This window comes from Ctenopharyngodon idella, chromosome 10 (genome assembly GCF_019924925.1).
Source record: "Ctenopharyngodon idella isolate HZGC_01 chromosome 10, HZGC01, whole genome shotgun sequence".
NCBI classification, from domain to species: Eukaryota; Metazoa; Chordata; class Actinopteri; order Cypriniformes; family Xenocyprididae; genus Ctenopharyngodon; species Ctenopharyngodon idella.
The window spans coordinates 26,123,168-26,141,483 of record NC_067229.1 but is presented as its reverse complement, the minus strand read 5'-3'; the positions used below and the strand labels follow the sequence as shown (position 1 = coordinate 26,141,483).

The window sequence follows — 18,316 nt, the reverse complement described above, 5'->3', positions numbered from 1 at the left end:
TTAGAAATATAGTTAAAGTTACTGCCGAATGTACTGACAAGCATTTTGGTAAACTAAAATGCTAACACTTTACAATAAGGTTTCATTTGTTAACATTAGTTAACTACTTTAGTTAACAGGAACTAAGAATTAACAATACTTCTACAGCATTTATTAATCTTAGTTAATGTTGATTTCAACATTTGCTAATACATTATTAAAATAAAATGTTGTATTTGTTAACATTAGTTAGTGCACAGTGAACTAACATGAACAATGAACAGCTTGATTTTTATTAACATGAACAAAGATTAATACATACTATAACAAATGTATTGTTAGCAAATGTATTGTAACTCATTGTTAGTTCATGTTAGTTAATACATTAACTAATGTTAACAAATTAGACATTGTAAAGTGTTACTTTAATGTCATTTCTATTGAAACTTGTATGTCATGTTATTTAAATAGAATTGTAATGATGAACTTGCAGTTTAGTACATTTAAAATATATGAATTCATATTTTAGTGTTTTTTTATGTAGTTAATATATTATCTGCAAGTGCAGTTTTTTTTTAAATATACTTTTAAGATTTGAAGTACACTACAAGTGCACTACAGTACAGTTATGCACACTTCTTTTTCACAGCGTATTTTTTAGCTGCCCTAATTATGCACAATTACATGCTAAGTTAAAAGCATTTTATTATTTGCATTTAGCATAGTTTTTCTTCCCTGCGGCCCATTTTTAGGTTGCAAGCCACCAGTTTAGAACCACTGATTTAGATCAATCAAATTAGCTGCATCACAAATAGCTTTTTTTTTTTTTTTCAAGCAGTTTTATTTTTAATGGAAGCTTTTTTAATAACGCCAAAGATTGTAATTTGTCAAGTATAATATTAAAGTAATGATTCGTTTCCATAAAATCAAGAAAAATGCCAGAGTGTGTTATCAGCTAAGCTTACATCAGCATTCAGCGGTTACTGGCAACAGCGTAATAACAGTGCAAAGGGTAGGTTGAATTTGTTTTTTGGCTCTGATTTTAATGCCGATTTATGCAACTGTACGAGTATTGCATGGACATAGTGACATCACTGAAAAAAAACATTAATAATAAGCATGCCACATTTCAGTAATGCATGATAGGCCACACTGAGTAGACATTAACCCACAACCATCTGCACTCTTCCCCAAGCATTATACGCCATGGAGATCAATGTCGAAAAGGACCGGAAAACGGGTGCCACCAAGATCCTCTCGGCCTCAGCAGTCAGCCCACAGGAAGCTCACCAGAGGGGCGTCAAAGTCTACGACGACGGCCGCAAAGTGATCTATGAGGTGCGTTCTGGGGGATCTACTACACTGGAGAATGGCACGCACCCCTGGAGTCCCGGCCAGGTGGACGAACTGATGCAGCAAGTTGGCCAGACCCAACAACGAGGTGACGGCGGCCGAGTCACTGTCACACCAGCTGAGCCACAGCCAATGGGAGGACAGTTGAACACCAAAGAGGCCAAGCAAGACAAAAAACAAACCCCTAGCAAAGGCTACGAAGGTGAGGTCACGGAGACTCCAAAGGCCTCAGCCGACAAACCAGTGACCATGATCTTCATGGGCTACCACAGCATAGAGGACGAGGAGGAATCCAAGAAGCTGCTTGGCTTTGATGGCACTATCAAGGCCGAGATTGTCCTTATTGACGAGGACGATGAGAAATCTCTTCGGGAGAAGACCGTCACTGATATCTCCACCATCGACGGCAACGCCGCTGACCTCGTGTCGGGCCGGCCTCTGTCCGATACCACTGAACTGTCTTCAGAAGGCAAAGATGAAAGCTCGACCAAGGAACTGCCAACCACAGGTATTGAAAAGAAAAAACGCTGCCAGTGCTGTGCTGTCATGTGACCTTTCTCCCGCAATTTCTCTTTCCTGGAGCACATTCACCAAGGCTCTGCCTTCCTTAAAAACAAATCTCACCCTGTTACTAACAGCACCTCCACCTCTGTGACGTGAGAGAAGTACACTTCTCACTCTTTCTGACCTATTTTCCACAGATTGTCTGGTTCTCTTGGTGTAAGGTTGTACAACTTGAACAGCATAGTGAGAGAACATTTTTAATACTGGGCATTGGCCGATAGCATATCATACACTCTTAAAAATAAAGGTTATTTATTGGCATTGATGGATCCATGTAGAACCTTTAACATCCATGGAATCTTTCCATTACACAAAATATTCTTCATAGTGAAAAGGGGTTCTTTGCATTTTTAAATGTTCTTCACACAAACACACACACACAAAAAAAGGTTGTTTTAAGAACTGATCACTGAAAGGTTATTTGGGGAACCAAAAATTGTTCTTCTGTGGCATCACTGCGAAAACCCCCTTTTGGAACCTTAATTTTTAGGAGTGTATGCGAAAAATGTTATAAATTTATTACCCCAGTAATTTTTTTTATTATTATTATTATTTATTGTAATTATACTTGGAATATAGATGAAAAAGCCAAAAAAAATAAAAAATAAAAATAGTATGTAAATGTACAAAAATTAAATAGAAGACTTCAACAAAGAGTCCAATGTAAGGTTGGATAACTTCATGGAACTTCATACAATGTTGTAGCATTGATTTTACAAAAATATTGTCTATAAATGTCTACATTTTGGAAACACAAAGGTAGATCCATATAACATAAGGATGTTTGACTATAATTATGTTGTCCAGTAGCCTTACAAAGCCTTCAAATTACTTAACAAATACCACAAGCGTTGGTTATCAAACATATTTTTGTTTACAGATCCAGATTTATTTTTCCCATCAAAAATAGAGACAATGTACATATGCTTACTTCCTTATGCAAACTGATCTCATTGAAAGACGTTTGCCTTTCTGTGCCTCTGTATCCTCGGATATGATAGGATTTTTATGTTTCAGCTGCAAAAAAAGGCGCTGAATATTAAACAGACTTACTATAAAAAAGGTTTCAAGTTCAACTGCTATCAGATCAGCTGAATCGTTCAAACAGCTGCTCAGAACACAAAACAATATCAAGCAGATCTGCTCAGTACTGCCATGTGCACAAATAAACCTCACAGAGAAAATGAAAAGCTCTGGTGTGACATATACAGACTCTAGATTACATGCACTATGGAAGTAAACAAGGTGCTAAATATATTTAGATCCATTTGCTATTTTTCTGAAAGAGCAAACCACAAATTCGCTACAATTTATACAAATATATCACCAGCAAATAAATCATTAATTAAAAAACATTAATTGACACTCAAATTCAAAGAATGCATCAACCTAGTTATTACTTATATTTGATGTAAAATGACAGGTCAAGTGTGAGAGAAATATATAAGAAACATTACTATGGTCTGAACTATTGTACATGAATAGCTACTGCTTTTTTTTTTTTTTTTTTTCATAAATCACAAAGATACTGCATATCTCTGTTATTTATAATATGCCTGTAGATAAAGAATATGCCTGTAGATAAAGAATGTACATATATCACACTCAAAATGAGTGTTTAATCCACATTTATTTCTATAGTGGTTAAAACCTGAAAGTGTATTTAATATATGCACATTGTTTGCATATTCACACTTATATACCATATTGTTAAATCCCAAGACTTCTCAGTGTGGTCAAAAAGGACATATATTAGTTATTTATAAGTAAATTCTTCTTCTTTTACTAATACCAGCTGCCTTGCTGTTTTCTGTATTCATTTTTCCAAGTCTTGCCACATTACAGAAGAACTTGTTTCAGTGCCATAACACATCATGTTTTTTGTAAAAATGATACTCAGATGGGGAAATGAAAAGCCAGCTTACTATCGCTGCTCATATTCACAGTGAACAAAGATATGAAATATATAAATGGTAAAGAAATTGGTAAAACACTGCCCTTTTGCCCTTCTTCCAGGCATAACTCACATCATGAAGTACCTGAAATATGTATCACTCAGTCTTAATTGAAGATAAATCTAGATAAACTTCGTGTGGGTATAATTATGCATGTACAGAACATGCAATTTAAAAGTTAATTTTTTTAGTGCTGAATTGGGCTTTGTTTGTCTTCAAGATCTTATGTGAATCTTTGATTCATTGAAAAATCTAGATAAATCAATAATTGCCAAAATAAGTTATATTTTATACCATTATACTATGACATGCTAGATAACTTATTTAAAGTGTAGTGTATTAAGGTAGTACCTGAAATGATTCTGTAATCAGTGCCAAAACCAAATCACAGTTCACCTTTTTAGGCTTAAAGACCACATGAAATGGTTTGATGAGTAGTTTCCTTTCATGAGTTGACATTTTTCCTATTGAAACAGGAAGTTAGGCCAGAAGTTAGCTAACGGCTAACTAGCTAGTCACAGCCCACCAAAACCAAGGGGTCAGGGTCTGACTGGATAATTTTGGCAATTTGCCCCTGCTGGTAGATGCTATAACTGCACCACCAACCTGATTGCATGAGAAAAGTTACTACTTGAATGTTACGACTTGGTGATTTCATATGAATTTGTATTATTTGATTCTTATGAAAACATATGATTTATTTTCAAATAAACATTAAGCGTAAAGTTCCAGCCATAAACAAACCATCAGTGGGGCGTAGGTAAACAGACTATACAAATGAAATTCAGAACCAATTTGTCAAAACCTAAAATATTTATAAACTGACATGAAAGTATGTAGTATTTTCCTGCAGCTGTAGAGTAATTAGCCATTTGAAATTTATAGCTCAGGTGATTGGCTCAAAAAAAAAAAAAAAAAAAAAAACATGTACAAAACTGAATTCCCATGAGCCTGCAGGTCGCATACTGTACTTCCGAACATGCGTCAACCGAGTAACTACCATTGAGGTGAATGGTAACAGTTAGCTCTCTCCAGGTATATTAAACTTGCTTGAGCAGAACCGTGATTTGCTACATACTACTAGCAAGGTGTTATTTAGGTGGAGGGAAACTCTCATTCATTTTATTGGATTTTATTTTATTGTTGTACACGCCACTGTGAACAAGATAAGTCATCGATATTTTTGCTCAGCACATTTTAAATGCATGTATCTGGTAAATGTTAATGTTTTTACCTTTAGGAGTACACTAGCATATAGATGGTCTCGAAGCTAACAAACATGGACTTTTTCCAAACATGGGGTCTTTAAGACTGGTTGAGCATTTCACGTTTGAGTAAAATAGTAAGGCTAGTGTCGATGTTGTCTATCAGGATTTTTCAGCCTCAAACTGCCAAACAGTCGATTCAGTTTTGGACTCCCATCTGAACTCTGATCTGCCATGAAATTACTGCTGTGCTTCTTGAGATTCTGCTGTATTTTTGTAATCCTGAAGTGTAATTTTTAATTGTTCCACTTTGCTTACCTTTTTTACTGATTATAACATTCTTTTTCTGTATCATATCATTCTTTTCCTCTCTCACACACTCTCTCCAGTATGGACTGCCAGCACTGATGCTGTAACATTGGCTTTAATTTATTTATTTATCCTTTGTATGGTATACATAGTCCAATAAACAGCATTTTTTCCAATGTGCCTACCCTCCGGTGTCTGTGCTATGGTTCTTTCTCTAACTAATTTCCCATCATCGGGACATTACTACCACTTTCCCTATCCGTAATCTCATCCCTCACACATGTTTCTGGGCAGCACTAACTCCAGTAGGGTCTGTGTCTTGAGCTACTCTCTCCAGATGTGAATGAGATATGCTGATGTATCTACCCCGCTTCACAGATTGCATGAACAGCAAGTTTAACCCTCACCAGATCTGTCCCCTCGCTCACAGTTAAAGCTGACACCCACTGAGGAGTTCTGAATTCACTACAGGTTTGTAAGAGTCATTATATCAGTAGGCTTAGAAACTCCTGGACAGCAGAAGAGTGTCATGTGTCTTGTTTTCCAGTAAAATATCTAAACATCCTTATAACGAGATTAATTTACCTGCTAAAAAAAACAATTTACAATATTATGGAGATAATATATGGACATGCACTACTGTTGAAAATTTTGGGAGTTGGTAAGATGTTTTAATATTTTTGAAAGAAGACTTCTATACTCATTAAGGCTGCAATTATTTACAGTATAAAAAGAGTAATATTGTGAAACAGAATTACCCTGTTTTCTATGTGAATATATTGTAAAATCCAATTTATTCCTGTGATCAAAGCTGAATTTTCAGCATCATTACTCCAGTCTTCAGTGTCACATGATCCTTCAGAAATCATTCTAATATGCTGATTTGCTACTCAAGAAAAATTTCTGATCATTACCAATGTTGAAAACAGTTGTGCTTCTTCATATTTTTGTGGAAACAGTAATACATTGAATTTTGTAACAGTGTGAAACTTTACTGTCACTTTTGATCAATTTAATGTGCCCTTACTGAATAAAAAAATCTTAGAAAGAAAGAAAGAAAGAAAGAAAGAAAGAAAGAAAGAAAAAGAAAGAAAAAATACTGACCCCAAACATTTGCACAGTAGTGAATATAATAAAATTTAAAAACAAATCGTAATTATACAGTCTAGCTTATCAGGTAAATCTTTCTTGTTTCAAGGATGTATTTAGTAGAAAACTGACTTGATTCTGACATTCGCATTTAGTTAAGCTGACTTAATACTCTAATAAGCACCAAATGGCTTTCACACACCAAAGTCTTAATTATGTGCATAATATGTAGGCTATTAAATAAAATATGTTTATAATCAGCATTTAATTTCATTAGTTTGATTCTTCATCTTCAGTGAAATTTATTCGCTTAGCATATTGCATTGTATCTGATGAGGGTGGTCAATGACGTCATTATGTAATATAATTTAATGCCTGCAAAAAAAAATAAAAAAAAAACATCTGAAATAAACATTTACACAATATTTACTTTAATGAATTACCCATTGATTAAACTGTTACTTTAGATTTTTTTTTTAGCTGACACAACTGAGAGAAAACACTTGTGTTGATTGGCCAACTGTACATGGTTAATTGGCCACTGCTAATAATCTTTAAAATGGCTAAATATAGACGATCAACATGGCTGGTTTGATCGGATGATCACTACTCTGAAGAACTATATTACATAACATACAAAGTACTGACAGTCTTCCCTCACAATCCCTAAACATCAGCATTTAGAAAGACATTTGGTTACACTTTATTTCAATAGTCCTCTTTAGAAATTTTACTAACCATAAGAAACTTTGCAACTACATGCCAACTAACTCTCAGAGTATTAGTAGACAGTTTCGGTTAGTAGAATAAGTAGACATAATTGCAAAATTACTTAGTAGAGTGTCTGTTGAGGAGCATCAAGATAAAGTGTCAGCAGATATTAAGCAGACAGTCTACTAATACTCTAATGAGAGTTAGTTTACATGTAGGTGCAAAGTTACTTTATAGTTTATTTACTTTATAGTTACTTTATAGTTAGTACAATGTCTAAAGGGGACTATCGAAATAAAGTGTTGCCAGACAGTATACCTGCTGACATTATACTAACACTGCCTAGAATACACAAAATTTTTGACACTAATGTGCATTAATACCCTCCTATGCCTCATGTTTGCTATAACATATTGAATACTGTATAGGGGTGTTGTAACTGAGTTGTTAAAGATCTGGGCTTAACTGAAAGGTTTTAGGTTCAAACCATGGGATGATCCATTATTTCTCCTCACCAAGACAGTTAACTCCAGGTTATGAGCTGTAAGTTACTTAAATGAAATCATTAGTTAAATGGCATAAACATTATCCCTGAGCAGAAGCCTTCAGCTGCCTTCCTTTCAGATATTATAATATATTACATAAGATAGAAGTATGCATTTAACAATTGCAGGTTACCACTTTGTATACAGTGTAAAAAAAATCTATATTATGTTGCATTAGTGCAAAGCTTCCTGTGTTTGTAGTGAAACTCAGATAAATATTAATATATAATGTATACAAATATCAAATCACCCAACAGATCCCTTTTAATTCAAAAACAAAATCACTTGAAGCACAACCTGTCATAATTACAATTTCAAAACACACAGGTACAAACTTCCTGGGAGGATTTGAGAGCATCATTAAAGATGTTCAATATAACGACTTAATGTTATTAGTCAGAGAGCCTTCCAAGAATGAAAACACCACAGCTGTATTCGGCTCATATCATCCTTTCCTCATTTACATAAAACATTCGAGTGACAAATGGCTTATTTACAGGAATCTTCTTTTTCTTCTGCTTCTTCTTCAAAAAAAGGACTAGCAGCAGTTAAATCTCTTATAATATGGAACACAGAGCAATAAAGATACACTCTTTGTACAAACATTATACATTTAGGGGTACAACAGCTTGTCACTGCGGGGCAGATATCTTTGTACCTTACCTGAAAAAAGTTCATAGTAGTACCTTAAGGGTACATATTACTACTCTAAGGTACTAAAATGCACTTTTTAAGGGTGAATAAGATACAAAGTTGTTCTTTTAAGGCCACTGACAGGCTGTTGTACCCCTAAAGGTACCATTTTTGCATATTTTTTCTTGACAGTGTATAAAATATGAGATATAACCTTTGAAAATGCAGTTCACATACCCCTTGCAAAATCTGTAAGATTTAGTATTTTTAAACATAATCAAGAGTCCCTCAGCTGTGAGTAGCAAAGCTAGATCTTGATATCAAGCCACTGTATAGAAATAACTCATGTATGGAGTGTAAAAGGCAAGTCAAAGAGTTTACAGGACCTGGAGGACTTTTTCTAAAACAGCCTCACTGCTCAAGACAAACAGGCACTCATACACAACTATCACAAAAGATCACAAACAGTCATTGATGCTTTAGAGAGGAAAAACAGAATATTGGGCTAAATATTGTCATCATGGCCAGTACTAAAAATAATAATAATATTTTTTATTATCTGTTATGTACAGATCTGCCTGTACTGTACTGTACTGTACTGTACTGAACTCTCTGATCTGATTACAAACAGGCTTTGAGAGAATATACTAGAACACACATTGAGAGAAGATGCTGACTATATCTCTCTAACAACATTCACGGCTATTTATCAAAGCTCCTCCATTAGTAGACAGTCTGTTTCAACAAACATGCTCAAGTATAGCATTAAAGGGATAGTTCATCCAAAAATGAAAAATCTGTCATCATTTACTCACCCTCATATCATTCCAAACTGGTAAGACTTTGGTTAATCTAAATAAAAGCCTACATTAAATCTGTTCATCATATAAAGCAATCATATCTCTTCACAAGATTTGAATTAAACCTCTTGATTCATATGGATTCGAACACCTGTATGACCCTTTTGGACCTTCTAAGTTTTGATTAGCTGGACTTTCAATGGAGGGACAGAAATCCCTCAAGTTTCATTAAAAATATCTTAATTTGGGTTTCGAAGATGAAGTCTTATGGATTTGGAACAACATGAGGGTGAGTAAATGACAGAATTTTCATTTTTGGATGAACTAACCCTTTAAGAATCAAGTACTGACTCATGGCCTACTTTATAATGAGACAGCATATTTAACATTTCAAACCCACTACATTATCTTGACCTTTGACCCTAAGCCTGTGTGTGGGCTGCTATGATAAACACATGCTCTATGACCTTACATCCTCCTCTCTAATTACTTAATCTGAGCTAAATGATAACATCAATTACACTTTGTGCCATTGTTACAGTGTAATTACACAAATGAGTACTGAGTGATATTAATTAACAACATGTACTATATACAGTATGTACTATATAATTAGGGTTAGGGTTTTATTTAGGGTTAGTTCCTTGTAATTATGCATCATTTAATGTTATTACTAAGTAATTACATGTAGTAACAGGGACACTGTAAACTGAAGTGTTACTATAGCATCAGTTTACTTTAATTGAACTCAAATAACCAGTGTTGGGGGTAATGCAAGTAACGTGAGTTATGTAACCAGATTACTTTTTTTCCAAGTAACTAGTAAAGATATGCATTACTTTTACATTTACAGCAAAATATCCGAGTTACTTCTTTAAATGAGTAATGCAAGTTACTTTGCTGTCTCATTTGTTGACTGACAGCTCTCCTGTCCCCATGTTGAGAGATATTGTGAGTAAGTGCATAGATTTTGATTTTTATATTATTAAAAAACAAGCAAGCAAGCCCAGCCCAGGTAAGAAAAAGTAACATAACACATTACTTTCCATAAAAAGTAACTAAGTAACGTAATTAGTTACTTTTTTCAGGGAGTAACGCATTAATTTTAAAACTGCCCCCAACACTGATAATAACTCACTCAACAAGATATTACTGGGTTGACAACATTATTGTGACGTACAACTTGATTCTTTTTTGTTGATATCTTGGCATGACTCCAGGTAGTAGGAGTACAGTAAATAGATGAGGTTGTTTTAATCCAGAATCCCCGCAAACCTGCACAGACAAACAAAAGATGGATGGATGGTTGTAAGTTATGATAATGCGCTTCATAAATGAATGATTGGGTGATGTTTTGTTACAGGCAGTGAAAAGGCGCGATCAGTGCTGCTGACAGCAGAGAATGGACTGTATCCTGCAGCAACTGCACGAACTTCAGACCCTCTGGTAAGTCTAATGGTGATTACATTCACAGGGCCACCTGTAATATTTATATATACACTGTATTTCAGTATGTCTGAAGTGGTTTATATTGTAACTTAAACTTCATAAACCAATGTCAGGAAACAGCTATAAGTATAATCAGAATGTTATTTCAATGCATGCTTTAAATACATTACACCTTACGTAGTAGGATGCAAATGGGTTTGTTTGCATCTGGACAGAATTCCTGACGCTGGAATATTATTCTGCTGTAATTATAACTTGAGTGTGTTGTTAAAATGATCAGTGAGAAGTTATGAGGGTACCGGTAAGCTTCACAATCTGTTTCTTTGTTGGATAGCAGCATCGTGTGCCTCTACATGAAATTGGTGAATTTTTTCCCCAGAATTATTAGGGTTATTATATAATAAGACAATTATTAGAGTCTTCTCTGGTGGGTGTAATTGAGAAATTATGAAAAATGTATGAAGTTTATGAACTGCATGACAATGATTGTCACTAGATCAGTGCTTCACAATGTTTTTGATTTCAAGCCCCCCTTTGTCCAGGACAATACTCAAAGACCCTGGTTTCTTGGTTGATATTTATCACCTCTGTAATAAAAATAAGTGTATTAAAAATGTGATATCAGTTTAATGTTGTACATCTTTTGTACATTTTAGTGTTTCTTTTAGCATTTTAATTAAGATTACATTAATGTTACTGAACTCACCACAATATAATATACCTGATCAAGATACTATTCAAAAAAATTTTAATTACAGATAAGTAGTTCAAATATGAATGCATGATCATTCTATTTGAATTTATGTTAAACATTATGGCTGAATCATGAAAACATGCCTAGTTCATATTTCACCTCAGAATCAAACATAATAATACATTATAAGCTATTTTGCATGAAATCAAGCAAGTGTAAGTCATTAATATTGTTTGCATTGACATTATTTCCATGACAATTTGCATCACTTTTTTATTCTAAATGTTTGTTCTCATTATTTTTTCACTACTGTAATACAGTCCGTTTTATGTAATAAAAAAGAGTTTATTTATTTATTTAATCATTTTATTTCTTATTATTTTGGCGTCAAATCTGACCTGGATATGTTCTTGACCTGTTTTGTGAGATTCACCTCACGCTATTTGCAAATAATGCATCAATTAAAGTTATTACAAAGTGTTCAAGAATTTTTGAAAACCTTTGATAAATCGCTGAGGAGGTATGATTTGATTATCCAGGCATGAGTGATGAAGACATTCTTTAGATTCTTTGAAGTCTTGTAACTTTTCCTCTAATGAGTCCACAGCGGGACATTGTTGCACAACTTAATTGTTCTAGAGAATGTGCAAAAAAAAAAATGCCCTCGGCTTTCAATATTTCACTGTTGACCCCCTGCGTTTTTGTTTGCTAGAGTGGAAACAAAGGCAGGATGGGGGCCAGATTGAATAGGAGAGCTGTAACCCGAGCAAAGCGCTCGACTCATTGTGATCAGTTCCTGATTGCACTAGAACGAGAGAGAAACATCCATGCAGCTCCAGTGCTGCTTTAGTCATTCATTATTCAGCGGGCGCGTGCTGAGCGCGAGAGAAAGAGAGAGACGCGAGCAAGCGAGCGAGAGAGAGAGAGAGAGAGAGAGAGAGAGAGAGAGAGAGATGGTATACTGTGCGCGCGCGTGAGAGAGAGAGAGAGACGTGCAGAAAGAGATCTGAACGCTCCGCGCGAGCTGGACGCCAGTAGAAGCGCCCAGTGCGTTAAAGCGCTCAATGTCAAAGTTGCTGCAGCAGCGCGTGCATCTGAGAGTGATGCACTGACGCATTTACATCGCACTGACTTCAGTACAGACTCCTTCGTATCACAATATTCGCACAGTGACGGTTTCATCTTACAATCTACAGCTGAGGAACTGATACACACTTGATGCTGTTCACTGGTGAGAGGTAACCTTCCTTTTTATAATGATTAGAAACATGTGAATAACAACATAAAACCTGGCATTCAGCTGATGAATTGCTACACGTTAAAAACCTGGTTGTTCATTTATGTCTTTTGTCTATTAAGATTAATAAGAGTGTAGCTTGAATCAATGCATTGAGGTCTGAAAGAGGCAACTGCAGTGGTCCTGATATCCCTTATTGCAGCATTTCACCGCATGTGTCCCAGTGCAGGTGACCTCTTCTTTATTGTACGCAAGATTGCACCTGTTATATCTGTCACTATGTCTTGTGCAAATAAAATACAGGTGAAACAGACACATTATTTGCAAGAGAATTAATCATGCATATCTTTTCAAAGAACACAAAATGTGCCTGTCAAATACAAGCTGCATGCACTGTAATTCTGTAGCAACTGGCAAAATGCATATTGCCTGTTTACTTCAGCAGTTCAGTTAGCATCAATCTGCATGGCAGAGATTGCACAGCTCATCATTGTCTGATGGACGCACGCATTTGAGATGCAGATGCACACTGATGGAGTTTATTGATTATAGTGGCACTGAAATGTCATTTGAAGGATTCTCAGAAAGGCATGTCTGTTATCTAATCAGTTTTTTCTAAAAGGGCCCGTGGGAAATAGCTGGATTTTAATATAACATGTTAATCTGCTCACTTTGTGCATGAATATAAAGGAAAATCAGGTTGTATGCAAAATCTCATATGGTCAGCATTCCTGAGGCACTCTGATCCATGGGCAAAGCCTACAGTGCACCACAGTCTAGCACAGATGTTCTCCACAGATTCAGATTTACTGTGTGGAAAACCAGAAAGATCAACGAATGACAGAGATTACCAAGCAGGGATGTGTTTCCCTTAAAGCATCATTAGCCAGCTATAGTCTCAAGTTCTGTTGTTACCAACATAGTTCATCAATTTGGCATTTCCCGAAACCATAGTTTCAATGAACATTCGCAAACAGCATCGCAAACTTACATGGTTGAAACTGCAGCTCTGTTTCTTGTTAAATGGCATGTGGACTTAAATAGATCATGTTTTTAGGCAAGCTAATGTTCAGTACATCTTTTATTCTATTTAAATCTACATTTTTATCTATATATTCTAGTATGTCAACAATCAGCTCCGTTTTTGAAGTGTGCATATGTGTGTAAAAGGCGCAAGGGAACTCCGGATTATGACGTATGAGGGAACCCGCGATGAATCAAACATCGGTTACACTTTATTTTGATGGTCCCCAATAGACATTCTACTGACTATAAGTAACTTTGCAACTACATGTCAACTTACTCTACTAACCCTAATCCTAACTTAACAGTCTACTAATACTCAACTAATACTCTAATGAGAGTTAGTTGACATGTAGGTGAAACATTAATTATAGTCAACAGAATGTCTAAAGGGGACCATCAAAATAAAGTGTGACCCAAATATCAAATAGAGCAAAATGGCATGAAACAAAAACAATGAAGTAGTCATCTGGTGCCATGTCCATTACTGCAGCATCTCTGAGATCTTGAATAGATTAAGCAGCAGAAATTATTACTCCTCCACCTGCGCGTGACGTCATTACCGACAGTCCTATATGTTACTATAGTTTCGGGAAACAGTTGTTCCAAACCTCTTTCTTCAGCAGAAGAAAGAAATTCATACAGGTTTGGAACAACTTGAAAGTGAGTAAATAATGACAGAAATTTCATTTGTGGGTGAACTATCCCTTTAAGCCTTATAGGCTCCTTAATAAACCAGAGTATCCTAATTTGAATTAGGATTAAAACAATCCAAAGCATTACTGTAAATAATGTCTGTGGTATTACTTATCCGGGGAAAAACACTGACATTCAACAGAGAGCTTAATTATAACTTAAATAAAGCTGAAATGATGGGGATCGGTATCGGCTGATCATGATGACAAAAAATCCGTAATCAGTATCAGCTGCAAAAATCCTGATTGGAGCATTCCTAGTTCCCATCATGCACTGGGGCATGAATATTTATTAATGTTGCATTTTTCATTGTTTTTCAGCTGTATTTACACTGTTTTATAATTGTTTTTGTAGTTAGGTTTATTAACTTGCTGTTTTGTGACATCTTTTGCTCATTTTTTTTACTCAAAATAACAGATTCGTACTCAAAAATGATCCAACGAAAGTTATCATTATTGTGTATTGTGTATCAAGTATTGAGGTCTCTGTGTTTGGGTGGGTACTACATTACTTCTATTATGTAGATATGTTTTCTACACAATATATACTGTATTATTTACTTAGATGTTCTAAGTAAGCATACACTTTAAAAGCATGGTTTAATTTAGTGTTAATTGTTTGAGTAAAATGTACTTGATATAGAGTATTGCAAAAGTAAACTAGAAATCAGTCAACAAACTTTAACTGGCCTATAAGTTACTTATTTTCTTTATTAATTTTACTTAACTTAGTTAATTCCATATGTGAAATTTACTTTAAAAATATGCATGCAAAAACTTGCAAAAGAAAAATTAAGTAAATGTTACTTAGTTTTTTTTTTTTTTTTTCAGTGTAGTAATACAATTGGAAATGGCATTCAGATAATGATGTAGCAGGTCCATCTACAACAGGCTGTGCAGAATACACAGATTAAAATAGCAGACTTTATAATAATAATTTTAGTAAAAAAATAATAATAATAATAATAAATTTAAAAAAAAAAAAAAAAAACTCAAATCCAGGGCATTTTTTGCATGCATTTTGCATTGAATGGTTTGTAAACTGTAGACTGTGAATGATCTGTAGGTGTGTCATCTGAAGCTGTGACTGTGAAAGGTTGTACAGAAGACACAAATTTAGTAGAAAACATTTAAAGCCTTTGTTTTTAGAATTTCTGTAAGTCCAAATGTAATCAAGAACAGACTATTTGTAACAGGGCTGACAGATATTTAAGATGCAGAGATGCATTTAGAGAAAAATCCAAGATACAAATGTTGAGGGTGCAGGCAAGAATCCAAATGTAGAAGCATATCAGTCCAAAACTTACATCCAGAGCTTAGAATGAAGTCAAAACCAGAAACACCAGGGTGAGAAAAAAAAAAAACAACATAATCAGAAATTGCCAGGGCAACATACACTAGCAAAGCAAGTAATATGACTAGAGGCATTTTAATAGTGGAGAAAAAACAGGAACAAGCAACAACAAAGGTGATAATGAAGTCTGCTGTTTGGGAGGTGGTGCCATACCTCAGATATTATAACATTTCACAGACACTGAAAATAAACATAATATAAAACAATCAAATTTTAAAAGCAAATATATCTTGCTGCTAAATGTATCAAACAAAGTCTTGAATACATCATTCACGACTTTGTTTGTGAGTTCTTCCTCTGAAAACTAATCCAACAGTCTCATGACAAATGCATAAATATTTTATGTTTTGGAAAGTCGTATGACATGCGCATAACCCACTAAGGGTTTGGGGTGTCACTTTATGCTTACTTTTTGAATTACGTAAGGGATAATTGACGATGGGCCGTTGAATTCTTAGAAAATAATGCACACCCGAGGTGGTAATGCGGTCATGACGTGAAGCGGAGTGGCCGTTAAACCTCGGGTGTGCATTATTTTCTAAGAATTCAATGGCCTGGAGTCAATTATTCCACTTATACAATGGTTACCACACCTCAAGACACTGTTCTGATGTTGTATTTCAAGACATTTGTCAGGTTTTTGTCCTTAAAACACTCTTGTGTGTGGGACTAATTTCTTACGCATCTCATCCCAAGCCTCCGTTGCTAATTCCAAAACGTCATTTCAGAACTAGTAACGAAGGCTTGAGCCTTTATAGCAGAATAATACAGTTGATACAATTATTAACGCAGTTAAGAGAGAGAGAGAATTAAAGCATATGTGAATTAGCCTACCTGAGTCTGTGTGCGTCTCTAACGGCAGCATTGTCTCTACTAATGGCGAAACTATAAGTTTATCTACCTCGAGAACCGCACAGTTATTACCTCGCTGGTGAGTCATGTACTGTATCTTTTAAGTTGCAAAACTATTTTACTGATGAATTTGTCAGAGCAGCGCGGACAACAAGTTTCTGTGCGAGTGTGTGTCTGTACTACAGTACTTGTGTACGTTTGAAAGAGAGAGAGAGAGCGTGCGCAAGAGAGTATGTACTTTCAGGACACAATAAAACGTATTTTGTGGCAAAAACCATGACAATAATTTGTCGTTTTCATCCGATTGTTTACTATATTTATTTGCTTGGTCAGTGTCGTTGTGGGTTTTTTTTTTTTTTTTTTTTGCAGTTGTCGGCTGTAAGGACCTGTTGAGATAACTGAAAACATTTGGATTTCGAAGTGATATGGAACTGCAATGCGGTCAAGACCTGCTAGAACTATTAGCCGTGCATTTCCCTGAAAATAATTGCACACCTTAGAACATTGGTCAACCAATCAGATTCGAGCATTCAACAGCCCCATAGAATAAAAATTATATGAAATTACAACTTTGTAAAATACATTTTCTCATGAAATCATGTTGTTGCACCATAACTCCTGGAAATTGTGTAGTAACTAGGTAATAAGATACAATTTTTGTGTGTAATTTTCATCAGGCAGTGTTAAGAATGGTTCTGCCATGTAATAAACATTACAAACCTCTTAAACTAGGGATAAAATGTTCAAGAGTAGTGTTAAAAGAGTAAGAGTATGTTCTTTCTACAAATCAACTAGTGACACTTAATAGCAGCTCATTTCCTCTCAATCCAGAATCGTATTGATTGAAAGTGGTGGCCTTTAGTTTCAACAATCACAACAAGTCAACTCACTTGCTAATTACCGAATGGGAATAGAGGAAGGACAGGTTCCCTTACACTCCCTTAATCTCTTCGAAATGAGGTTAGACAAATATGACCTCTGAAAAACCATATCCTGAAACATGGATCCAAATGATAATTGGCCCAATGCTTGTAAAATTATATCTAAACATTATGAAAATATGAAAGTTGTGGTTGGCATGATTTGCGTCCAGGAAGAAGAGCAAAGAATCCAGGAAAAAACAGTTCTTTGAAAAAATTAACAGTGTCTATCTCTTCAAACTGTGATTCCATGAAATCATATTGCTTTTGTGAACATATAAAGATTAACTGAGTTTTCAAAACAGAACTCAAATATTTCATAACCGAGACACAGCATCATCTCCCTCATGGTTTTGGTCTTAGATTACACAACTACCATTCAGAACAGTATTTGCTACAAATTATCCATCCATATCCTGTTGCTTGTAAATGATACAAGAATACAGCTATCTGCACATAATCATCAACAGGTGAAGTGGTGTTGTGTTCTGACATTATATCTTAATGGGAAGTAGAAAGCATGTTAGCGGCTTGGCGATTTCCCTGCTGTGTAATGGAAGCATTGTTGGATAGATGTGAGCCGAGGGGTATCATTTACTCTGTGGTTAGAAACCAGGACAGTTGAACCCATGGGGTATATTCCACTTTGTTGTCCTGTTGTCCACTCAAGTCTATGGAACTGAATTACATTGTGTATGTAGCTTTTACCCAGAGCCCTAGAGTTAGACTTGAGCCAGCTGATGGTCAGCTGTGTTTGCTGCTTTATTTTTCTTTCACTTGCGACTCAATTTCCAGGAAAAAAAAAAAAAAAAAAAAAGGTTGCACACTGTGTGTTAGTGTTTAGGGATCCTTTTGGTTCTTTCTTGTCTTTTTGTTGCTCATTGTCTTTGGCAGTTAAGCAACAACACAATATCTGTCCAAGAAAAGCATCCACCCTCTTATTATCAGA

General features: G+C 35.2%; 1 protein-coding gene across 2 annotated transcripts in view; it reads left to right on the top strand.

Moving 5' to 3' along the window:
* Window positions 1–18,316, top strand: part of LOC127520143 (A-kinase anchor protein 2) — a 117,419-nt gene that overhangs the window by 54,647 nt on the left and 44,456 nt on the right. Inside the window, exons 9-10 of one of the 2 annotated variants that reach the window (XM_051908020.1) lie at window positions 1,175–1,840; window positions 10,507–10,589. In XM_051908020.1, the coding sequence (XP_051763980.1) occupies window positions 1,175–1,840; window positions 10,507–10,589 (749 nt within the window). The remainder of the gene's footprint in view (window positions 1–1,174; window positions 1,841–10,506; window positions 10,590–18,316) is intronic. The other variant, XM_051908021.1, reaches the window with a different exon arrangement.